General features: G+C 44.2%; 1 protein-coding gene across 2 annotated transcripts in view; it reads left to right on the top strand.

Annotated features, from left to right (window-relative positions):
- The window catches only part of CENPF (centromere protein F), a 364,724-nt gene that overhangs the window by 124,189 nt on the left and 215,022 nt on the right, over positions 1-25,513 (top strand). For both annotated transcript variants that reach the window (XM_069233898.1, XM_069233897.1), the window contains exons 10-11: positions 8,795-8,917; positions 19,874-20,009. In XM_069233898.1, the coding sequence (XP_069089999.1) occupies positions 8,795-8,917; positions 19,874-20,009 (259 nt within the window). The remainder of the gene's footprint in view (positions 1-8,794; positions 8,918-19,873; positions 20,010-25,513) is intronic.

Raw genomic sequence — 25,513 nt, 5'->3', positions numbered from 1 at the left:
CTTTATTATTAGTTTGAGCATGCTAAGGAAATGTTATAAGCTCGGGCTACATTACTGACCGGGGTTCCAATATAAAAATGTGTACATGTTTCCAAAGTTGAAAAATATGAGGCTACATTAATGCTCCCAGAATGCACTCTCATTATATGCAAATATTTGCAGATGCAGAAAGCAATATTAATGATTCTTTGCTTTCGAAATAAAATGTTCCCAAAAATGCTAGCATTTAAAAAAAAAAAAAAAAAGGTCATAATGGAAAATCAACGCAACCAGTTTTAACAAGGTTATGGGAAATATTAAAATAAACCGGCTTTGGCAAAATGAATAGGTCTAACATTGGTGGCCAGCCTTTTGGTTTTGTCAATGAGTTTCTTGTTATAACATGATTTTTATAAGACTTTATTGTTGTGGGAGCTGCCGGGCCCTCACCCTTTTAACAAACGTTTGCAAAAATAAAAACATTTTATGGTCTCAAAAAGCTCATATTGCCACACTAGTTCCTAGCACTGAATAAAACTTTCTTGTGCGGATATGCTCCTTATGAAAAAGAAGTATTAGACATAAAAGTTTAATAATTACGGAAGATCTTGGTTACCACCAGACCAAACGAGATGCCTAATTCTTAATGTCAAATGTGCACTGTGGTGTATATATCCTTGTATTAGTGTAGATTTATAGCTTTCATGAATTCGCAAAAGTTTACGTTAGTAGGCCAGGAAATCATACTCCTAAAAAATATTTGTGAACTCTGTTTTGGTATGAACAAATACACATACCGAGATTTGCTTATGCGAAAATCTGTTGAGCAAGTTTACAAGCCCACTTTCTCTCCAACCAATTTTTTCCCAAAACTGGAAGACATTTAATTTCTGCCCTTGTCAAGGAGTAAATTTCCAAGCTTTTCCAACATTAGAAAATATTAGAGAAGAGCTGGTGAAAACCCCTAAAACATACAAGTTATTAGGTTTGCAATATACTCAAAAGGGCACTCCAACCTTGGAACGGTTTCCTCCAATCCCAGTATGCAGATCTGCGGAAAGGTAGCAAAATAAGGGAATTGCTAGTATTCAACCCTAATCAGAGATGCTATTATCAGAGCTCTTAAGAATGAGATTGCTGCCATAATTTGTCGCCACGCTACATAGCACCAAAGGGACAAGTGGATTTTGTTATAGGACTATGAAGCAACACATACCATGGACAAGTAGATATTTGATGAAATTTCACACACCCTGGCTTGTTTTACCCATAGCCCACCACAGCTTTGCTTTGGGCACAGTTAAAAAAGGGTACATTTTGTCCATATCGGCTCTTTTACAGTTGACCGATAAGCCTCCCCTGTTCAAGTCACCTGTTGTGACTTGTTTTATAAAAGGGCTGCAAAATGTTTCCTCCAAAACACTATATCATGCCCCAATGGGACATGGATTTAGTTTTTTTTTTTGTGTGTTTGCCCTTTGAGCCTATGCGTAGTTGCGCTCTACATCTGTTGACCTTCAAAACAGCCATTACATCAGCCAGGAAGGTTAACAAACACCCGGCACTCTCCTTAAAACAACTTTTTTCCAGACAAACTGGTTCTGAGAATACATGCTTGTTCATTCAAAAGTGGTGACACCCTTCCACGTCGGCCCGAGCAACACATTGCTGACCTTCTTTGCTCCGCCTCACTCTTCCAAAGAGGAGGAGAGACTCCATTGCCTGGAACCAAAAGAAGTGTTATTCTACATTGATGGCACCTAAGAACACCGAGTGGATGATCAACTCTTCATTGCTTTCACCGAAGCAAAGAAAGAGGAAGCCATGCAGAAATGGTCAGTCTCCAGACAGATTTTACCGCTATGTCAGCTGGTAAAGTCCCCTGCTGCTACATGGACATTTTTGCACGTTTAGCAAACACTACTGCCAGGTCTGGTGCAATGGTCACTTTGCCTGTTTGTTCCTCCAGGACTTGTTATAACTTTGTTTGCAGACCCTACTCTGTGGCGGTATTGCTGCAGTATCTATTCTAAGGTAAGGAATCTGTGGCTAGAAGCCTGTCAGATGAAGAATTTACTTACTTTGAGCAAAGCCTTATCTGTTAGAGACTCTTATCTAGCCTCAGATTCCTAACTGATCCTCCCAGCTCTTCGAGCAGGTTCTGTCTCAGAAGTTCCCTCTAGGCCCTTAGTGACCGCGTGCTGATACATCAGCTTTCTAATGTGGCTATGCGCTTCAGGGGCAAAATATCACAAAAAGAAACTAATGTCAGTGCTCCTATGTGGACACTGCACATGCAGTTCTGGCATGGACAGTTCAGATCTGGAACAAATAGACGCCACCTACCGGTGCACAGAGGTACTGCTAAAGATAATCAGTCTAACAATTGGGGAATATTCTAAGGTAAGGAATTTGCGGCTAGATTGTCTCTGCCAAGTAAGGGGTTTCTGAAGGCAAGTAACTTGTCCTACAGCACTTTTTAATGTCGGAGCTCTAACCTCTTTGATTAGGATTTAGTAATCTCTGAAATACTTTTAAATTGATATAGTAGTAACCATGCCACTGGGTTCTAATTTCATATGCTCAGCTCTTGGTGGGAAAACAAAGGTAATGCTTGTGTACCGATCATAATGTTTCTGATGGATACAACTACCTGTGGATTCCTCACCTGATGAATACTCCCATGGCGCCAGCATTCGACGGAAATCTTCTTACTAGTCTCTGCACGTCGACGAGGACGTCACTCCAGCCCACGCGACGCCGTCTGACGTCATACAGACAATAATAGGTCCTCGCCGACGTGCCGATGACAGTTCCCTTTTTTCCGTGCATTCGAAACGGTTATCTTCGAGGGAGCTACTGTTACCTTCGTGGTTACAGTGTATTGTCTGCTGCGTAGTCTTCTCTGCGGTAATAATGTCTCAGAGGAAGTCGGGTTTCAAGCCCTGTCGAGAGTGTGGGGGCAAGATGTCAGTTACAGATCCTCACTCCGACTGTCTATGGTGTTTGAGCTCCGACCACGACGTCTCGACTTGCGATTCATGTCAACACATGAATCCGAAGGCCCTCAAAGAGCGTGAAGCCAAGTTATTTATGGCAAAGTCAAAGAAGAAGGAGAAACATCATAAGAAGTCTTCTTCGCCAAGGTCTCACCGGCGTCATCGAGACTCCCGGCGCCGTAGAGACTCACGACGTCATTCCAGCAAGGAGTCTCGTTCGAGGTCACCTTTGGCTCGGCGTCGGAGGACTTGGGAGGTCAGCCCCACGGTCACGCCGCATCCATCGACGCCGTTGCCCTCTCCGGCGTCACCGACTTCGCCTGGTCAGGCGTCAGTGATTGAGGTGGTGCAGCCTCTTGTGTTTTCTCCGGCGTCGCAGACGTCGAGGCCGGCGTCGGGGTCGCCCTCGATCCAGGCACCCCAGTATCCGGCTTTTCCCACTCCTGGAGCCGATAGTACAGCGTTTCTTAATGCGATGTATACCATCTTTCAGCAGATGGCTCCAGGAGCTGCTCCGGCTGGTCCTTCGGGGCCCTTGGCCTTTTCGTTGGGTGATCCTGCGCCTCTTCGGCCGGCACCCTTTATGCCCTTTCTCCCTTTTGGGAATGTGGGCTCGGCGCCGGTGCCGGTGTCGGTGGCCGCTCCGGTGGCTTCGGATGTTTCGGCCCCGGAGGTTGCCCTTCTGTCGAAGTCAGGATTTTGCCCTGTGACTCCGGTTGGTCCATCGGCTCCAAGTCCTCGTCCTCCGGCTCCTGCCTCGGCGCCGAAGCTGCCTGTGGCGCCGGACGCGGCGTCAGATGCTTCTGGCGATCGGCGCCGTTCTTCGACGTCGGCGGAGGCCATGTCGACTCCGCGTATCGAGGAGAGACTTCATTCGAGGAGGCGTGCTCTCCGTCTTTTAGAAGAGCAGGAGTACCAGCGAGTCCTAGAGGAGGGAGAGATTGAGGACTCTGGAGAAGGACTGCATGGTCTGGATACAGCCAGTGGGCTGGACACTTCCCCTGAGTGGGACCTTTCATCTCCAGGGGAATATACGGAGGAGGCTGCTTCCTTTCATGCTGTGGTGAGGAAGGCAGCAAGCTTTTTGGACCTGCCTTTGCCGGTGGCAGAGGCGAAGCAGAATTTGCTGACAGAGGTATTGCATCCGGCCTCTGCTGCAGCTGAGCCTCTCTTGCCATTTAATGAGGCTTTGCTGGATCCGGTGTTGGAGGTGTGGAAGAAGCCGGTGTCTTCCTCGGCCGTTCATAGGGCTGTGGCCAGGAGGTATCGAGCTGCACCATCTGACCCTGGCTTTCTCTCTAGACACCCTACGCCGGAGAGCTTGGTGGTGCAAGCCTCCTGTTCCTCAAAGTCAGCGCCTGGTTCCTTCCCGACGGTGCCTGGAGACAGAGACTCCAAGAAACTGGATGCGCAGTCCAAGAAAATATTTTCGTCATGCAGTTTGGCGTTGAAGGCCACCAACGCAACGTGCATTCTGGGGAGGTACATCCATGCTCTGATGGATGATATTTCGTCTTCATTTACGGAGCTCCCCCAGGGTCTCTTGGATGTGGTCTCGGACGCCCAGGCTGCCGCGACCCAGATTATCCAGTCTGGGCTGGACACGACCGACTCGGTGGCCAGGGCGATGGGCACGGCTGTGGTGGCAAGAAGACAGGCCTGGCTCCGAAACTCAGGGTTTTCGGCGGATGTGCAGTCGACCCTGCTGGACCTCCCGTTTGATGGGGACAGACTGTTTGGAGCCAAGGCAGATTCGGCCTTGGAACGATTTAAGGAGAGCAGAGCCACAGCCAAATCGTTAGGACTGCAAGCTCCTTCTTCCTCTGCCTCTTCTAGATTTTTCAGGAGGTTTCGGGGATTTGGGCGGGGTTCTTCTTCCTCTTCCTTTCGGGGGAGGTTCCAGCAACCCGCCTCTTCCCTCCCCTATAGGTCATTTAGAGGGAGGGGGAGGGGTGGGGCCCGTACCAGAGGAGCCTCTCAACAGCACTCTGCCTCTTCCTCGTCCTCTGGAGGGGTGCAGCAGGGGAAGCAGCCTTAGGCTTCCACCGTTTCCCAATCACTCCTCTCCTGTAGGGGGAAGATTACAGCATTTTCTCCACAAGTGGAAGTCTATCACCACGGACACTTGGGTTCTCGGCATTGTGGGGAAAGGCTACGCCCTTCCCTTTCGGGAGTTCCCGCCCCTCATCCCGCCCGCCCATCTTATTGTTCAGAAGAACACCTCCTGTTGCTAGAACAGGAGGTTCAAGTCCTCCTTTCAAAGGGCGCGGTAGAGTTGGTCCCAGAGCAGGAAAAGGGTCGAGGTTGTTACTCAAGATACTTCCTGATTCCCAAAAAGGATGGTCAGTTGAGACCAATCCTGGATCTGAGGATCTTGAATTGGTTCCTCAAACAGGAAAAGTTCAAGATGCTGACCCTAGCACAGGTGCTTTTGGCGTTGAGCAAGGAAGATTGGATGGTGTTGGTCGACTTGCAGGATGCTTACTTTCATATCCCGATACTCATGTCGCACAGGAAGTATCTCCGGTTTGTGGTAGGGTCGCAGCACTATCAGTTTGCGGTCCTCCCGTTTGGTCTTACTTCAGCACCTCGAGTCTTCACAAAGGTGATGTCAGTGGTTGCGGCGGAGCTCAGAAGAAAGGGGATAGCAGTATTCCCTTACTTGGACGACTGGTTGATCAAAGCCAAGTCCCCGGAGCTTGTGTCGCATCATTTGCAGTCAACAACCCAGTTGTTGTTCGACCTGGGCTTTTCGGTGAATGTGCCCAAATCTCACCTGGAGCCCTCTCAGCGCCTCCTGTTCATAGGGGCAGTACTGGATACAACATTGAGTCGAGCCTTTCCTCAGCGGATTCAAGATATTCAGGAATTGGTTCCAATGTTTCGAAATGGAGCGGTAGTTCCAGTCCTCAAGGTCCTTCGTCTGCTCGGTCTGTTCGCCTCCTGCATTCTGTTGGTCACGCATGCTCGCTGGCACATGAGGGCTCTTCAGTGGTGCCTCCGAAGGCAGTGGTCTCAACACAAAGGAGATTTAGAAGGTACTGTCAAGATCTCCAGAGATGCTGCTGTGGAATTGAAGTGGTGGATTGCGGGCAACAATCTTTCACAGGGAAAGCCGTTCGCGCAGTCGCCACCAGTGGCCACGGTCATAACGGATGCTTCCACCCTAGGATGGGGAGCTCATCTGGGGGATCTGGAGATCAAAGGGCTTTGGTCTCCAGAGGAACAGGTGTTTCATATCAATCTGTTGGAGTTACGGGCTGTACGTCTGGCTCTCAAGGCCTTCCTCCCATCCCTTCGTGGTCAGTCGGTACAGGTCCTGACGGACAATACTACCACGATGTGGTACATAAACAAACAGGGAGGAGTAGGGTCGTACCTTCTCTGCAGAGAAGCTCTTCGGCTATGGTCCTGGGCAAAGGACCATCAGATTTGCTTGGTGGCAAATCATCTGGCCGGGGTCTTGAATGTACGTGCGGACAGTCTCAGTCGCCAATTCTCGGCAGACCACGAGTGGCGTCTCCATCCAGATCAAGTCTGTTTAATCTTCCAGATGTGGGGGTTTCCTCGGATAGATCTGTTTGCCACTCGGGAGAACGCGCATTGCCCGTTATTCTGCAGCCTCCAGTATCCGATGCAGGGAGCGTTGGGGGACGCGTTTCAGATAACCTGGTGCGACCAGTTGCTTTACGCGTTTCCCCCCATACCCTTGATTCCTCGAGTGTTGAGGAAAATTCGCCAAGACCGGGCCCAAGTCATCTTAATAGCTCCGGATTGGCCAAGGAGGGTATGGTACTCCGACCTTCTCCAACTCTCACTGTGCCCTCCGCTCCGTCTCCCTCTCAGGGCAGACCTCCTCTCGCAGTCGCAGGGGCAGGTTTTACACCCCAACCTCCAGAGTCTGCACCTACATGCTTGGAGATTGAACGGGGCAACCGGAGTTCCTTCTCTCTCCCGCCTGATGTAGTGGATGTTATCTTAGCGGCCAGGCGACACTCCACTAAATCTATCTACGCTAATAGGTGGTCTAAATTTGTTATGTGGTGTGGAGAGAGACAGATTGATCCCTTACATGCTCATCTGTCACATGTTTTGTCTTTTGCACTGTCTCTAGCGCAGAAAGGTTGTGCAGTGGCTACCATTAAGGGTTATTTGTCGGCCTTGTCAGCCTTCATTTGTCTTCCAGACCAACCATCGTTATTTAAATCCCCTATTGTTCTCAGATTCTTGAAAGGTCTTCTGAATCAATATCCTCCAAAACCATTCGTTATGCCTCAATGGGATTTGTCCTTGGTCCTGACTTTCCTTATGGGGTCCCCTTTTGAGCCTATGCATTCTTGCCCCTTAAGGTATTTGGTTATTAAAACAGTCTTCCTGGTAGCTATAACATCTGCAAGGAGAGTGAGTGAGTTGCAGGCCTTATCGGTTAAACCCCCTTATATAACGTTTTATGGGGATAAGGTGGTGTTGAGGACCAAGGCTGCTTTCCTTCCGAAGGTTGTTTCACCCTTCCATTTGGCTCAGACAATCACTTTGTCCACGTTTTATCCTCCGCCTCATCCTTCAAAGGAGGAAGAAAGACTACATCGCCTGGACCCAAAAAGGGCGTTGAGCTTCTATATTGACAGAATGAAGGATATCAGGCTGGAGGATCAGCTGTTTGTCGGATACGTGGGCAAGAGGAGAGGAAAGGCAGTCCACAAGAGAACACTATCCAGGTGGGTTGTTCTTTGCATTAAAATCTGTTACTCTTTGGCAAAGAAGGATCCGCCTGAGGGCATTAGAGCTCATTCCACCAGAGCTAAGTCGGCCTCTTCGGCCTTGGCCAGGGGTGTTCCTGTGGTCGACATCTGCAAGGCCGCAACTTGGTCGTCCCTTCACACTTTTGTGAAACATTACTGTTTGGACTCTGAGGTCAGAAGGGACGGTCATTTTGCACGGTCAGTGCTGCAGGATTTCTTGGTTTGACCATTTGGGCACCCACCGCCGGGCGTGGTACTGCTTTGGGACTCTATTCATCAGGTGAGGAATCCACAGGTAGTTGTATCCATCAGAAGAACGAGTTACTTACCTTCGGTAACGACTTTTCTGGTGGATACATTAGCTACCTGTGGATTCCTCACGGTCCCACCCGCCTCCCCGTTGCCTTTTTGGTCTCTCCAAGCAATCCTTGAGTGTGCTCCTTTTGGTCTTCAAAGTGGCAATACATTTTGCATATATGATATTTGTATATATGTATATATTTATATATAAATCTATATATATTGTGTGTATATACATGATTCGTATGTATAAATATATTTATTTGTTTAAAAAAAAAAAAAAAAAAAAGAAGGTTATATTAAATCTACAGCTATTTTATTGCAATGTTGTGTGATTTACAATATTAAGAGATGTTGCTTTGCTCTTTCATTACATTGGGTTATTATTATTCTCATGCACGTAAAAAAATGTTGGTACTGTCATCGGCACGTCGGCGAGGACCTATTATTGCCTGTATGACGTCAGACGGCGTCGCGTGGGCTGGAGTGACGTCCTCGTCGACGTGCAGAGACTAGTAAGAAGATTTCCGTCGAATGCTGGCGCCATGGGAGTATTCATCAGGTGAGGAATCCACAGGTAGCTAATGTATCCACCAGAAAAGTCGTTACCGAAGGTAAGTAACTCGTTCAACTCATCCGTAGAAGTTGATGGCTACGTGTAACACCACCACATACTGCAAGATATGGGGGTTACATTTTGAAGGGCTGTGCAATATACAGATATTTTGTGTAAAAAGGAAAAAAAAGTATATTAAATTGTCCTTTTTCCTAAAGGGAACAACAGCAAGAAAACAGTTGGAAAAAGATGTAGAAGATTTCAAGCAAATGTTGTGCAAGTCAGACCAGGCATTGCAAGCGAGCTTGTCTAAAGAAAATGATCTCCAGAAAAAATTAGAGGTAAGAAAAAACAGGAATGCAGCTACATCCATCTAATACATGATGCTATATATTTGTTACAGTTAAAGCCATTCTGCAGTTGTTCATCTTCTATTATCCAGACGTATTTATCTGTATGGCTTTTATTTTCAATAGTAACCATTGTGCTGCTGCCTTTTTTCTCCAGAATCAACATGCTGATTCGTAGCACCTCAAATCAACCGCTCCACTGAGAAACTGGCAAAAAATTGCACCTCCTAATACTTAACTCCCATATCAAAAGAACCTTAATAAATAAATGACCTCAGGACAAACCCACTTTCTCCTACTGGAGCGCTACTGCACTTAACAACCTTTGCAGGTAAAGCCCACAACCAGGGTTAACCTCAAGAAGGCGACCGCATTGGTTAATGACAAGATCACAAAAATTAAAACCCAACTTGGCATACATAACGCAAGTGGAGAAAATAAAAAATGTAAAAAGACAAACGGTGACTGCACTGCTGTAGCAGAGCCTACAACGCAGTTGCTGGAACCACAAAGAGACACCACGGCCTGCAATGCCAAATTCATACTTGCAGGTCATCAGCGGAACTCCACTAAATACTTGAATAGTTCAGCAATCCAGAATTCCGAATTGCGAAGACCCCATGATCCCAAGCCTTCTGCAGCAAAATCTTGATGGAATTGATCTGAAAAAGTGAAACGACAGAAAGCTACTTTTTTAACAAAACAATACAAACAGTCTTCCTGCACGTGAAGGACCACTGCAAAGATCGACACCACCAAACTTTCATTTCTTAACCTTTATGAAAAATTATTCTCTGACATTGTTAATGCATGCATACCATCTGGATCAATTTCAGAAGCAGCCACCACAAAAATCTTTAATATTTTTGTTCGGACGACCTGTGCCAGGGGACATAACTAGAAGCATACCACACAAATCCTTGGAACCAGGATCTTTTCCACCTCAGTAGAAAACCTTGTACATCATGCCACTCCTTAAGAAGAGGAACCTCAACTCATTCAACTCAGCAAACTACAGGTCAATATCTTATAGCCCAATTCCTAGATAAACTTGTAGAATGAGCAGTGTTTACTCAACTTTCTAATATCAACGAGGAACTAACTGTCATAATTACAATCTGGATTCAGACAATATAGAGGCATAGATTCAGCTCTTGTATCTATATGGGACAATCATAAAACTGTGGACAATAATGGAGTAGCCTCAATCATTCTAGAATATATGGTAAAATGGATTTTCTGATAAGCCAAAGACAGAGCTTTTTATTTCTACAGCCTTTCACATCAGTCACTCAGACCCTATATTATGGCATCCCTCAGGTGTCCATCATTTCTCCTCTCCTATTCTACACCTTACTGGAACTGATTATATTGTTCAACCTTAACTATTACAGCTGTGCACATGATATGCAAATCATTGTAAAGTGGATGATCCAGAGGACCTATCCTTTACAAGTCTAGACTTGACGGTCTCTCTCTGTGCCTTAGATATGTGGATGATGAACAACCACCTAAAGCTCAACACTGTAAAGAAAGAGATCATGACCTATGACCTATGGACTATGGCACAGACACTGGCCCATCATTATATGATCCAAGGAACCTGATGCCACAACAGCTATGTCAAGAGGGGAGAGAAACCTTAGGGGTAACCATGGACTCATATATCCTTGATATCCTGTTTACATAGTCACAGAGTGCCTTCTACAGAATGAAAACACTGCAGCTCATCTTTACATACCTTGGATACCAGCTAAAACTAGAAGATGCACTCATACTCACGATCTCCCAGCCAGACTATGCCAATAACCTATCCCTTGGCACCCCCTGTTTCACCATACACAAAATGCAATACATCCAAAATGCTACAACATTCCACCTCCACCTGAGAGAACTGATGACGCCTGTCCTGCAGGTACTTTGTTTAACTGTGGTAGCTAGATGGTCACTGTTGAGGGCCCTTTGCGTTCTCCACATACCTCAAGTAAAAGGAACACTATGCTGCACATTAGTCTTAAGCATTACAAACTAATTAGGACACTGTGCCCCAAGCTAACACCACAGATCCCATACATCCTTACAATAAAGAATTCATAGGAAGATATGCTTTCCCAGTCCATGGTGCCAAGCTCTTCAGGTTGTCAGCCGAAATTGTAAGTATCCAGGAGCTCTGAAGAGAGGAGAAAACGTGTTTGTTACCAAGATAATTACGTCATTGAGCCTTTGATTTTCAGAGGAAGGCTAGTTGCACACCCTGCAGGAACATCTAGGATAGCTTGGACTAGTCTTTTAGTTCCCTGTTTTACAGCAAACATATACACATTTTCTCAAATTTATATTTGGGACACCAGCCACTGAATTCATCTCATGCTGTGAAGAAAAATTTCCCAAGAATGAAATTACCTCGTTGCTAGACTTAGATATGTAAACTTGCTGTTATGGTGGATACTTTTGCCTGGGGATTAGTATCCTTTTGAATTTACCAGGCATCGCACGGAAACTGGAAACTTCTTTCATTACCTCTCCATTAGGGTCCCTGGCTCCACTTTGTCGCTGGAAGTGGTGTTTCTGTAGCCATAAAGCACTCCAGTTGACTCACGGACATCGGTTCCCTTTTTTGCACATCAGCTTGTTTCCTTAGCTCAAATCTCCTCAGGAGACTGCCATAGTTGTCTACTCAAATTCTATCTTTTTCAAGTTTCATTGCATTTTTCACTGCAATGTTGACCCCAAAACACTCTGGTATAAAACTGTCGAGGGATTGTGAAAAACAGATGCCATTCACAAACCATCATAAAATCTGTTAATGGTGCTTGGGACCCAACCATGATGTGAAGGCCTCTGGTTCTTGTTGCAATGTTCACCCAAAGCCACAAAGGAGGGGAAGGCTTAGGTGTTTACGGCATAAGCGAGGGATAATGGCAAAGAAGGTGCAAGTCCAGAGTGATGTCGCCAAATTTGATGCCGTCTTTGAAGAAGACTTGCAAAAAGAAGAGCAACTGAACTCCAAAAGTAAGTCAGCAACTACCCCTGTCTACGTCTAAACCGGAAATAGTGTAGGGTATCACAGAGGATCCCTCGCTAATCCTAGAGCTGCTAATACTTGTGGTGCCAACAGAGAGACCCCAGCCTGGTCAGCTACTTATAGAGTTTTTTGCTCCTGAAATGAATCCTGCAATATTTCGGAAAATTATGTACTACCTGTTCAGATGAAGCATGGTGTCCACTGGAGCGGAGACTTTTTGGGTAAAATCCAATTCAGATTTAGAAAGGTTTAGGGGAAGGAAGGCAGCAACAAGGTCCCTGGGCCTCGAGACACAGCAGGAAGATTGCTGCCAGTTCAATCGTTTTTGTCAGTTCTCAAGAGGTTTTTTCTAATGTTGCAGTCAGCAGCAATGCTTCCAACAGCACCAGCTCGAAAAGAAGGCGAACCTGCTGTACGGGCAATGTAGACGATGTGGCAAAGAAGGAACAAGAACTTACTGCTCCTTTAATTCGTCTTTTCGTCCTCCCACTCAGCCATTGCTTTGAAGAAGCCCTAGTTCCTTTTGTCAGACCACAACAAACCTGTTAGATGACAGTTCCCCTCCATTCCACAAGCCTGGCGGGCCATTCCCCTATACCTATGGGTCTTGCAGATTGTGGAAATGGGGCATGCCAGATGCTTTCAACAAGTTCCTCTACCTCCCACGACCTCTCACCATCTGCTCTCTCTTCCAAACCAACTACAAGTCTTGCAACAGGAGCTGAGAATCTTATTCTAGAAAGACGTGGTGGAGTTTGTGCCAAAACAGGAACTGGGTCAGGCTAGCTACTCCATGTGCTTCCTGATCTCCAGAAAAGACAGCTGTCTCCATCAATTTGTAGATGTCGGGGTTCTGAACTGTTTTCTCAAAAAAGAAAAGTTTAAAATGCTTTCCCTAGCTATGGTTCCGCTTGCTCTGGAATCTGAGGATTGGATGGTCTCTGTTGACATGCAGGATTCCTATTTCCACATTTCTGGTCTGCAGTCAAACAGGAAGTATCTGCGCTTCATGGTGGGATCCACATTACCATTTTATAGTGATTCCATTTGGTCTGATTTAAGCTCTACAGTTCTTAACAAACGTGATGGTAGTGGTGGCACACCATCTCAGAGTAGGAGGAATCCTGGTATTCTCCTACCTGTAAGACTGGGTAATCAAGGCCAGCTTGCCAGATTTGGTGTTGTCACCTACAGGCAACAGCCAGGTTGCTGTTCGATCTGGACCTTTTCCATGAACAGGCCCAACTATTCCCTCCTCACAGTGCATCCTCTTCAAAAGGTAGCTGTTAGAAATGGCCCTTTTTGCAGGGTTACTGTTTGCCTCTGACCTCTTGTTTTTCACTGTGTGCTGCATTTCGTTTTTGCTGGCTTTAGGACTCCGGGCACTTTACCACTGCTCACTAATGCTAAAGTGCAAGTGTTCCCTATCTCAATTGTATTGGTGATTGGTTTTTCCATGATTGGTGTTAGAAATGGGGTCTCTAGTTGGCAGAGGTATACATCCTTGTCCAAGTAGGGACCACAATCCTAGTCGGGGTAAGTCACAACACAATCCAAATTATCCTGTGCCCACCGTCTGGTAGCTTGGCAGTCAGGCTTAACTTTTAAGGCTATGTGTAAACACCACAACAATGCACCACACAGGTTTAGAAAAATGGATAGTATTTATCTGAATAAAATAAGGCCTAAACATCACAGATCCAATAAGCACAAGTTGAAATATCACTTCTAAAAGGTTTAAAGGAGTCTTGATCCTTAGAAATCAATAGTTTCTTTGTAACACACACTACCTGGGATGCGTCAAAAATAACGACGGACGTGGACCGCAGAGGAGGAGATGCGTCGGATTTTCCGGCATGTCACAGACGATGCATTGTTTCTTTCCATGGTGCAAGGGGTTGTGGTTCTGGTTCCTCACTGCGATGCGGGGACATTTTGACACCCAGGGACGATTAGAATCTTTAATGCACTGGAAGAAGAAGCAGGCGCTGTGTTGATCCACTAGGCGATGCGTCAAACTTTACATTGCAAGGCCATCACTGCATTGAATTTCCAGTTGGGTAGTCAGTGCTGCGTCGTTGCAGCGCTTCCTCAGCCGCAATGCAGACTTTGCTTCGATTTCTGCAGGTGTTGCGTCTATTTTTGACGCACAAGGATTGTCTTGAAGAGGTGAAGTCTTTGTTGGCCCTGAGACTTCAGAAACAGGAGTCAAGCTCAATCCAAGCCCTTAGAGAGCACTTAAGGAGGAAGGCAAAGTCCTTCCAGCCGAATCAGAGGCCAGCAGGGCCACAAGCAGGGCAGCAGTCCTCAGCAAAGATGTCCAGATGAATCCTATGGGCAACCAGGCAGTTCATTTGACAGAGTGCAGGTGTAGGTTCAAAAGTGTCTGATTTGGTGGGGTCAGAGAGCCAAAAATGCCTTTGAAGTGGGGGAAACTTCAAAGAGTGGTTTTGAAGTGCACAAGTTCCCCTTTAGGCCCAGTCCTGTCTGCCAGGATCCCTGTGGGGAGTTATCAGTCCATTGTGTGAGGGCAGGCCACTGGCCTTTGAAATGTGTGAGCCCCTCAACCCTTCCTGCCCAGGAAGACCCATTCAGTATGCAGATGAATGCACATGTGATTGAGTGTCCTGTGTTAGAGGTTGTCTGGGTGGAATGCACAAGGGGAGCTGTCAACCAGCACAGACCAGACGTGGATTGGAGACATGCTGTAAAGCACAGATGGTTTCAAGTCCCGAGAAATGCCCACTTCCCAAAAGTGGCATTTCTAAAATAGTAATAGTAAATCCAACTCACCAGTAAGCAGGATTTTCTATTACCATTCTGGGCATACTAAATATGACATGGCTACTCCCAGATCAGAATCTACCACTTAAAAGTATATGAGGGCAGTTCTATTGCAAGTCTATGAGAGGAGCAGTCCTCATAGTAGTGGAACACAAATTAATTAGTTTTGCTCTACCAGAACATGTAAAACACATAAGTCCCTGCCCTGCCTTTTACCTACATAGCACCCGGCCCAAATGGTTACCTAGGGCCTACCTTAGTGGTGACTTATATGTAGAAAAAGGGGAGTTTAAAGCTTGGCAAGTAGTTTTAAATTCCAAGTTGAAAAGGCAGTGAAACTGCACACACAGGCCTTGCAATGGCAGGCCTGAGATATGGTGAAGGGGCTTCTTATGTGGGTGGCACAATGACTGCTGAAGGCCCACTAGTACTATTTCATTTACAGGCCCTGGGCACATGTAGTGCACTTTACTAGGGACCTACAGGGACATTACAGTCCTCATGGTCTTGTGCCTGCTAGGTGTGCTAGCTTCCTGCATTCTGTTGAGCACTTTCACGTTAGCACATGAAGGCCCTCCAATGGTGCCTCCACAGGTAGAGGCTTGTAGATATTTATTGTGTTGGAACCACTATCATGATCTTCAGGGGCAATGCAGATGACTTCTGATGGTGGAGTGTGGCAGGCAATGTGTCTGAAGGAAGTACATTCCAGCCCCTACAAACTGTGACAACAGTTACCATGGATACTTCAACCCTAGGGTGGTGAGTTCAACTGGAGGAGTTGGAGATAATAGAAGAGGCCTCTGGTCTCCAGAAGAGTAGATGTTCCACATCAGCCTACTGGAAATATGCACAGTCTGTCTGGCTCTCAATTCCTTCTCTTCCCTTCATAGCCAGTCTGTCCAGATCTTGAAAGACAATATGACTGCAGTGTGGTACATCACCACTGCAGTGAGGTACATCATCATATCGATGGAATATGGTTGCGTCTTGCCTGCTCAGCAGTTCTACAGTTCTGGTCCTGTTCTCAGGACTGCGATCTAGCTGATAGTCAGCTATGTAGCTGATGCACTCAGTGTGCGTGCAACCATTGTCAATCAGCGTGATGTTACCGATCACAAGTGGTGCCTAATCCTGGAGGTAGTCCAGTACATCTTCAATGTATGGGGAAATCCTCCGGTTGACCTCTTTGACCCTTGAGAGGATGCTCAATGCCTGAAATTGTATCCTTCAATATCCACTGCAGGATGCTACTTTCCATTTCACTGCGAGTTTCCTCTCATACACTTTATTCTTCAAGTCTTGATAAAGATTTGCCTCGGCCGGACCAGATCATCCTTATAGTTTTAGACCGGACACGAAGTGTGATATGTGGGCATGATACTCTCCATATGTCCATTTCTTCATCTCCCTCAAAGGGTAGACCTCCTCTTGCAATACCAAGGGCAGGTTCTGCACCCCAACCCTCAGACACCCCACCATCATACTTGGAGATTGAGTGTGCTAGTTTGAATTCATTTTCTTTACCTCCTGAAGAGGTAGAAGTCATCTTATGTGCCCAAGGACGCTCCACCAAAACGGTGTATAGAGCAGGTTTGTAAAGTAGTGTGCAGAGAAGTCAGTAGACCCTATCAAAGCCTGCAGCTTGCCTTATCATTAGCTCAGCAAGGGTGCACAGTGAGCATGGTTATCAGCCTTCTGCACCTGCCGTACCTCTTAAAATCATCCATAGTGATTAGGTGTTAGAAAGTGGGTTGTTGGTTGACTGGGGTGTTAACCTTATTCAAGCAGCAACTACAATCCTAGTCAGGGTAAGTGTCAGGCAAATCCTAAATTAACTTTTGCTCTCTGTTTTTTTGTTTTAAACACATTGTATTGATTTTTCAAAGAGAAAAAGAAAACAATATAAAGAGACAATACAAATCAGCAAGTGGCATTCACAGTGGGTATTTCAGCTTGCTGGTGGTACAGATTGCGTCATCCCAGTATTTGGTGCATAGAAGAACATAGGGCATTGGTACATAGACATATTAAAAAATCCTATTTTAACATACACATGGCTAGTGCATCCAGAATATGTAAATCTTTCATGTATCTGAAAAGTAGGACAAGGTGAAAAAAGGGAAAAGAAAACAACCAAACATAAACCCCAACTAATCTTCTGTGTGATGCAGTTGGGCGAACTGTGATGTGGTGTTAGGGGGGCATGGGAAGGCAGGTGGCCCCGTGAGGAGTCGCTGTCTCACTGAGTAAGTAGTCCTGCCTATTCGTTATGGACCCAGTGGTCTGCTGGGGTAGAAGGTTGTCCCATTCCCTAACTATATATTGCTTTCTGAGTCCACAGTATTAGTCCCTGCGTAAGGTCTGTCCTTTGGCTGTACCCGAATGCAGGACCTCCTCGCAACAACTAGTTGCTCGTGGGCACGGCTTAGGGAAATGTATAAGTGTGCGCACAAGCCTTTGTAAAGCCAGTGTCCATCTTGTATAGTGCTCGTGTGAAGAAGTGTGTTACTGCTTCCGCCCCGTTGCTCCGTGCTTACGAATGTAGTGAGTAACATTAGCATGAGTGACTAAGAGGGAATTTGGCATGCCCAGGGTTTGGGTAAGGTCGTGGTCTGTTGCAAACTCTAAGTCAAGAAACATGTTCCCCAGCGTTGATATACCTGCTGATTCCCAGGGTTCCAGTCAAGCAGCTGTGAGCATACCCAGCAGTGTCGGCAATCCCCTCAAAGATATATTGGATGCATATGGGTTTGGGGTTGCTGTGTATTTCAGGGCCTGCTTCCAATAAGTGACTGCATTACTAAAGAGCAGTGGCAGTCGGTGGTGGGGGGAGAGGCGCTGCTCTTGTTAGCAACAGGGTGTACAATTTGCCGGTTCGTAGCTTATGTGGAGTTAAGTCTCTCGGCCAAGTGGAGCCCTGTAAGTCAGTAAGACAGCCATTGCAGTAGGCCTGCATAACAATAAACCCAGAAGTTCGGGACGCCTAGCATCCCCCCCCCCCCCCCCTCCGTCGGAGGCAGCTATAATTTGGCCAGGTTCACTCTATGGCTGCCAGGTCATCAGATCAATAAGTAAAGTATTAAGTTGTTTGAAACGGATCACTGGAATTACTACAGGCCGATTTACAAAAAAGTATGAAAGACAGGATAGCTTTACCATTTTTGAGAATGCTAACCAGACCGCCACTGAGATGAGCAGTGTGACCCAGAACGTACCTGCAAGCGGAAGTATGCAATGGCTTTGAGATTCCCATCCAGCAGATCCTCAGTAGTCCTGTAGATCTGTATCCCAAGGTAGCTAAATGTTTGTCTGGCTGTTGGTATTGTGTGGGGGTGGGGTAAGATGGGGGGGGAAGAAGGGCCCTAATGGCATAGCGTCTCTCAACGGGCAATCTTGGAAGGAAAAGGTGTGGGATTTGGTGCAGTTTACACGTACGCCAGAGAGGTCCATAAATAACACAAGCTGGGAGGTTAGGGGCATGAGTTCCATAGTAAGGTCTTGTACGAATATGGTCATGTCATCTCTGTACAGTGATACAGCATGTTGACATTGCAAAAATACATCAATTAGCTGCCACCTGTCTAATACTTTGAGCCATCTCTAGCACAGAGAGATGAAGAAAAAGTGGGCACCCCTGTCTAGTACCATGGGAGGTAGACTAACTGGATGACACATGAGGGCTGGTACTTGCCCTTGCTCTGGGGTTAGTTTGTAGGAGTTTCATCTGTTGAATGTGTCAATGGAATGCCAAATCTAGTGAGGGTGGCAAACATATAGTCCCATCCTAAGGTGTCAAATGCCTGCTGTAGGTCAAGGGAGAGACAGCCTGTGGCATGGTAGGCATCTCTAGCTTCCTCCAAAACCTGGTATGGCTGTCTAATATTTAATGAGGTGCTATGGCGTGCAATAAAACCTTTCTGGTCCTTGTGTATCAGGTCGGGTAGTATACGTTTTTCATAACCATCTTCAGTAAATCCGGATGTTTCTAATGTCTCCATGCTTAAAGGGCTGAAACAAATAACAACTGAACCTCGGCTACAAAGAGCCATACAGTCTAACCACAAACAGTAGATAGTGGGAATTAAAGGGCAAAAGACTACCTACTTGTCATCAAAGCAAAAAAAATCAACTCTTCCGAGCCCAACCATACAATTCATCTTCAAGATCATTAATTCATCAATGCAACAATCTATTTTCTATAAATTCATTCATAGATACATCATTTTTATATATTGTAAAAGAGAAAGAAAAAGACAACGCAAAAATAAAATGCAACAAAATAAATTCAGCCCCCACCACTGTAGAATAAATCCAACCCAGAAATGTAGTCCTTAGTTAAAAACCAAACCTTCAGCTCTATACACAAAGTCCAAATATTAAGGAGTAAAGTTGGGTATTTTCCTCCTTATGTGGCTTACAGCTGTAGGCTGTGTAAAAGACGTTGACGTATGTTTCAGTGGAACTTCCTGATTTAACTTCCACCTTCATCAAGACACAACAGAGTAACACATTGATATACAAAACCAAGTACTTCGATATTTCCTTTGCGTTAAATGGAGATCTAACAACGAATACAAAAAAATATATATATACTGTTATGTATGTATACATAAGTCGATCCCAAAAGGAAACACAAAACACAGTTCATTAAATATGTCTAATCACAAAAACTTTTCTTAGAAATTCGTAGGTCAAATACGCATAATGAACAACGCTTTGCGTAGTCTAAGGATCGCATTTGTAGAAAAAGACATTAAAAATCCAGCATTACACTTCTTTAATAATTTGAGACATCTCATACAGGAATTACAACCTATTTATACTTAGTCTATCCCACTTAACTATTAAATATTGTATTTCCTGTCTTCACCGCTGATCATTGAAGACTTGTAATCATCTATCCTGCATCCCGATTGGTTTTGTCTTTGCTTGATACAATCACCTCAGATTTAATGTTGTATGTTGATGATCCATTGCAAATCTTGTGCTTCTTCTACCACTTTATATCTCTTATAAAAAACCTCCTTGATGTTTGCGGTGTCCTGCAATGTAATTTACCTGAATAGCTGATAGAATTGCTTTGATAATCCTCTATACTTATTTAGCTGCAATAACCAAGGTAACTTTTGTTCTAGGAGCTCAAGAAGGAAGGAAACGTTACTCATATTCAGTTTGATCAGAAGTCCAGAGAAGCCATCCAGCTGGAAGAGGAACTTAAAACAACCAGAGAGCTTCTAAAGCTAAGCCAGGATCATATGGAAGAATTGACAAGTAAAGTTCTTTGTTTTAGCTTGCCATTTCCACTTTATAGAATAAGCATATTTATTTACTTTACCAGTAAACTAAACCTAAAGGGTGTTATTTATAATTTGCTTTGTGATCGAACCAGGGGGTTGTCACATTTTTTTACATATTCCCTTCTAATTCAAGGAGGCACTGCAGTACTGTAGAATCAAAACTGTGACACATAGGTTCATAATAAATGTGTTAAATTTGAAGAAAAGTTAAATACGGGAGGGATCTTGCAGAATATTGTAGAAATGATGAATTTCCATTTGAAAGGATCTCCACACTTTGAGTTCATTATTTAAGAGCAGCCCATCTAGCTTTTGAAAAAGCATCCTAAGCAGAGCTAGCACCTCTGTGGATTTCGACAGAATACTATTGGTCAGCTGCTCACAATTCATGCTAATGCCTAGTACCTGCTTCATTGGCCAGTGGCAAACATATTCTCCGTTCACATTTCAAGAGTTGCTGCATTATGAGTTGAAACAATATTAACTTCCCTGCATTGTGTGGTGCAAGCTAGTGTTTCTGTACTAGTCAGAATGAAGAAACTTGTTTAAAGGTGTTAAACTAAAGATGTGAACCAGTGATTTAAAACTATCAGCCATCTGTGTGCTTTCAGATGATGGTACACACAGTGTGACTACATTCCTGTTCCAAGATTACTTACTCAAGGTTTGATCAAACACCTGTAGTTAATTCACATTCAGATAAGTGAAATCTGAGACCTTGTTAATCACAGGGTATGTTGTGGCTATTGGTTTAACATCTTTTCCATCAAGTCAACTACCTCACTAAACACAGGACTACAAGCAGGAGCTGCACCTCTGCAACACATACATGGCAATTATTATAACACATATATAGATTTTGGATTACCATAAAGATGTAATAGTGTAGGAAATGAATCTGTCACTTTTTCTTGTTACGGACCCGAATTGATGTTTCTGACCGCTGGGCATTTCCCCAGCCACCTGACAGCCATTTCCTTAAATTATCAATGTAGTCATCTTATCTATAAGTCAGTCACAAGTGCGCACAAACTTTGCAGTCTCTCTAGAATTCAGATACTACTTGAGAGTCTTAGCAAGACTTTTACCACTAGCATCGAGGAACAAAAATCCTATCATCTTACTCCCTCTATTTGAAAAGTCACAGATTCCTAGAAGTTGGCTTAAAAAAAAAAAAGAAAAATACACAATTAAGGTGTGTAAAGAACTTTCAGGTTGAGTTGTAGTAACCCAAGAATAACTGATTTAAAGAACATGTTGAGGGGCAAATGCAATTAACGTGGGGCAATGTTTTACTTCTGGGAAAATATAGAGCTCACTCCCCTGCAAAAACATGTAATGTAACTCTTTTTCAATTTAAACAAATTACATTTCTTCATGCAAGGTAACCTGCTCATGCACAGCACAGACTTTCATGTAACTAGGCAGTGCTAGGGGGCAGGGGCAGGCAATTTTAATGAAGGCTTTCAGCTGCAGTCTTGCCAAGCGTGAGAATGAGGTTGTGCGAGAGATTGAACTGTAAGTCACATAAATGCGGTCCTTCTATTGAGAAAGGAAGTAGAAGGTTGTGAAGGACTTTCAGTATGATTTGTTTAGGTAACTCAGCTATGATTAATTTAAGCTATTCAGCCGCTTACCAGAGGGTAACCGTGTAAAACACTGCCCCCATCAGTTACCTTCGTGGCTGGTGCAAAGTGTGAAAGGTATGAGAGCCAGTGAATGGGTGTCTGCCTATAGTGAAACTAGCAAGACTAGAATATTGGCTGTGATTAACACTGAGGAAAATATTTTGTTTTTACCTCTTGGACAAGTGGCTTAGTGCACAAGGAAAATTCTCTGCATATTTGTGAACGTTTGGACCATCATGGAATAAATTGTCAAACGTTTGATGCAAGTTGTGACGATGTGGCCATTTTATGTCACTGCTACATTTGTGAAACTATGCTTTAAAAGGCAACATTGTGTATCCGTACACTGATTTGCTTCTTTGCTTTGTCATTTTTATCTTCATCTCTGAAACGATTTGAGAATTGTAACTTAACTGTAATGTTGGTTCAACAGCAATGTTAAAATATCCCAGACAATGTTTTCCAAGGAAGGTATTTGTGCTTCTTCCAAACTGCCACATGTAAGCTTTGGATTCTTGACAGAAATCTATTTTCCTCTAAGAAAACAGTTTTCTGTTTATTTTGATCTTTGGACTCTCATCCACAGTTTGAAGACTGAGTCACCTCTCCACCATAGTTTAAGAATCTGCTTTCCAACAGAAAACATACTTGCTTCATCTCTGCAGAAAGCATCCTTGCTTCATCACTACTGTAGTTCTACCGCCCAATCCAGATGATGCAGTCTACATTTTTGATGATACTTGAGCAAAGATTTCATCTGGGAAGATAACAAAGAAGTCAACATTTGATACACATTCAGTGCATGCTTTTAGAATTCATTCTGCATCTGTTAAAGGAAGATTAAAGGGATATCCACAGACATTGCTGTTACTTTAACATTTTACTGCTTCTGAACAGAGTGCTCGTGCTCTCAACAAGTGAAAATTATACATAAAAGAAAGTGTGTATAAAACTAATCTGGCAAAGTAGCCAAAATAGACAGTCAGTGATTGTGTATATTCAGTTTTCATAGCTCACTGGGTGGAGACAATCTGTAACAAGTTTTGTCTGCCATGCGTATCTACAGCATTTTAATCCCTTGTGATTATTTGGTCATCGTCAGGAGTGTATTTTAGTAAAAAAAGAATTATCTTGATGTATTTAAGGCTGATAAGTTAAGAGTTCTTTATGAAATACTTTAGCATTAATGTTCTTCCTTTTTCCAAGTTCTCACAAATGGTGTAATTATTTTGTTGGGTTCATGCACCTTTTCACATAGCTTTTGATGGGTTTTCTGGATGGTACTCTAGTATTTTTTGTTTAATATTTTTTTTACCCCAGCAGAGGGCTCGAAGGATGTCAATAATTCCAGATGCAGTTTCTAAGGTCTATGGATAGATGTTTGTAGAAGAGGGGCTATAGTTTTGTTTGGTGAGCATTGGTCTGTATTGAAAAGCATCTACTCTTCATGGATGCATCTCTAGCTAAAGGGTAGTAATTAACCACAGCTTATGTGCCTCTTTGATGTTTGTAGCTGATGAGCATCATCACCAGTTTTTGTGGGAGACTGATTGTTTTGAGTGCATTCTTGGACTTGAGTAATAATGTTATCCATTCCAAACTGCACTATGTTATAGCATACAGCAGTATTTATTTAGGGGAATCGGTTGTGCCTATTTTTTTAGCAGCAAATGTGATGGAAGGGAAGGCAGTATTAATCAATTAGGCGTGATCTGTTTTTGTTTTTTTTGCATTTTACTGGTGTGTTATAGATTTTTGCAGAAGAGTCACCTTGTGGTACGACTCGTGTTGAAGTAAGAGAAGGCTGAGCCAAAGGTGTGCCACATCAATAGTCTCATGGCACCTTAGCACCTCCAGGTTCTCAAATGTCGTTACTGATCCAAAAAGGCAATGACAGGTTCTTTATCACAGATCAGCAAATGGTTCACAAGCGGAACGTTAATCTACATTGCAAAGGTTCATTCTGATACGGGAGAGGCCCAATGAATTGTGTAAAGAAATCCCAGTAATTTGTAAACCAAGTTAATAGGACAGTTTCCACCCACTCCCAGTTAAGTAATAAATTGGCCATGTATTGTTCCATAGCAGGTCCCGCAATGCTCTGACACATTTAAAACAGACGTTCTTGAGATGAATTTTGGCCTGCACTGATGTTTGCAATGATGTGTCACATAGGTGAAAATGGACATGTGCTTGCTCACTCTTAAAGAGCCTGAGTGGCCACTGCTGACTTTTCTTTAAATCTGTTGGGTCATCATTTAATATTTGTTTCATGCTTTTGCTGATCTTTATTAGCTCTGTTTTTGTAGCTCAGAGGATGAGGGTCTTCTTTTTTTGATTTCTAATATAGTTGCATCTTCAAAATTAGTTTATGCAGTGTTGGTCGGTCTCTTCCACAGATGAGTAATCTAGAGATGAAAAGTATCTATTAAATTGGGTGCCCAGCTTGAGGAATTTTCTAGGGTTGCTGTTTTTTCGTGAATTAACATAATCTACTGCATGTTGTTACCTCTGACCCCTGGCAGGATAACTTGATATGGTTATGTATTATTGAATATATATTTATAGACAAGGTTTTCTGTAGGTTAATGGTGATTTAGTCTCCCTACAAACAGGTTTTGATGTCTTGCAGGAAAGGATTGTATTCAGTATTTTTGATGTGCACTTTTGGCTCTCTTGTCTATTTTAATGTTCTGCTTTGGATGTGCTGCTTTCTTCCCCATTCTGTTTGTTCTGGTCCTGGCACATAGATCTCTTAACTTTCTTTTTGTTAGGATGTGTTGTATCCTTACATAGATGATGTGAGTGGAATATTGTTCTCTGTGCAACTTGACTCATTTGCCTAATCAATCCATGGGAGCACATGACTATTATACTATTATCCTTCTCTTCTCACACATTTTTCCTTGTTTTGCCTTTCCGACTGTGCAAGATATCTCCTTAATCATCTCGAAAATATTTTTCCACCCACCACTCCTGCCCTCCCCCCATTGTTCCAAACATCCCCTTGCTCCATTTACTTCTGGATACCACTCCTCGCCCCCCCTTGTGCAAGTATTTGCTATAGGCTTTGCAATGTCACATGCCTTAAAAAGATGCCATTTTTGCAAAGCCAGTACTGGCAACTGGTCATGTTAAAAGTAAGTGTGTGTAGCTTGTGTGGTTGAAGATACAAATGCTCTGCATACTCCTGCAATCTAATGTAGGGGTGGGACTTTGCAGGTTGGTTTTAATTGAAGAAGTCCTTTTGAGTCAAACCCAATACTGTAACTCCTCCCTTGGTATGAAATGCATATGGGCACTCACTCCATTATTTTTTCCTCCACTGGGTTTGTATGCATACGGAAAAGGCCTTTAATACATGTGCTTTGTGATTCTTCTGTAGGGACTTCGAACCCCGTCACTGAGAGAAGCTTTTCATCGGTGTTCTTAACGAAAAATTGAAAACATAACCAGGACATCAAATACCGATTTCCCCCAGCTGTTGAGGCTCACTCTTGTCCTCCCATCAGTTTTTGAGAATGAGACCTAAGAGAACTATGACTGTACGCCCTTTAAAAAGTGCCCCCCAGAGTGACTCGAAATATCTCTGGCCTGACACCCACAAGGTCTATAGCTTGTGCCTTTCTCCAACCTACAAGGACACAGAGTGCACCCTTTGTTTGTTTTTTGCTGCAAAAAGCCTTTGAGGCGGCGAAGAGATCCACACCAATCACACCTCACCATGCAGCACCAATTGGTCAACACCACACCCAATATCTTCGGCAAAACTGACCTCAACCCAGAGGAAGAGAAACTGGAGGATAATGAGTCTCAGGGACTGCCTGCACACTACCCCAGCCCATAAATA

This window comes from Pleurodeles waltl, chromosome 5, assembly GCF_031143425.1.
Source record: "Pleurodeles waltl isolate 20211129_DDA chromosome 5, aPleWal1.hap1.20221129, whole genome shotgun sequence".
NCBI lineage: Eukaryota > Metazoa > Chordata > Amphibia > Caudata > Salamandridae > Pleurodeles > Pleurodeles waltl.
The sequence above is the reverse complement of the archived record's forward strand: the minus strand, read 5'-3'. Positions and strand labels throughout refer to the sequence as shown.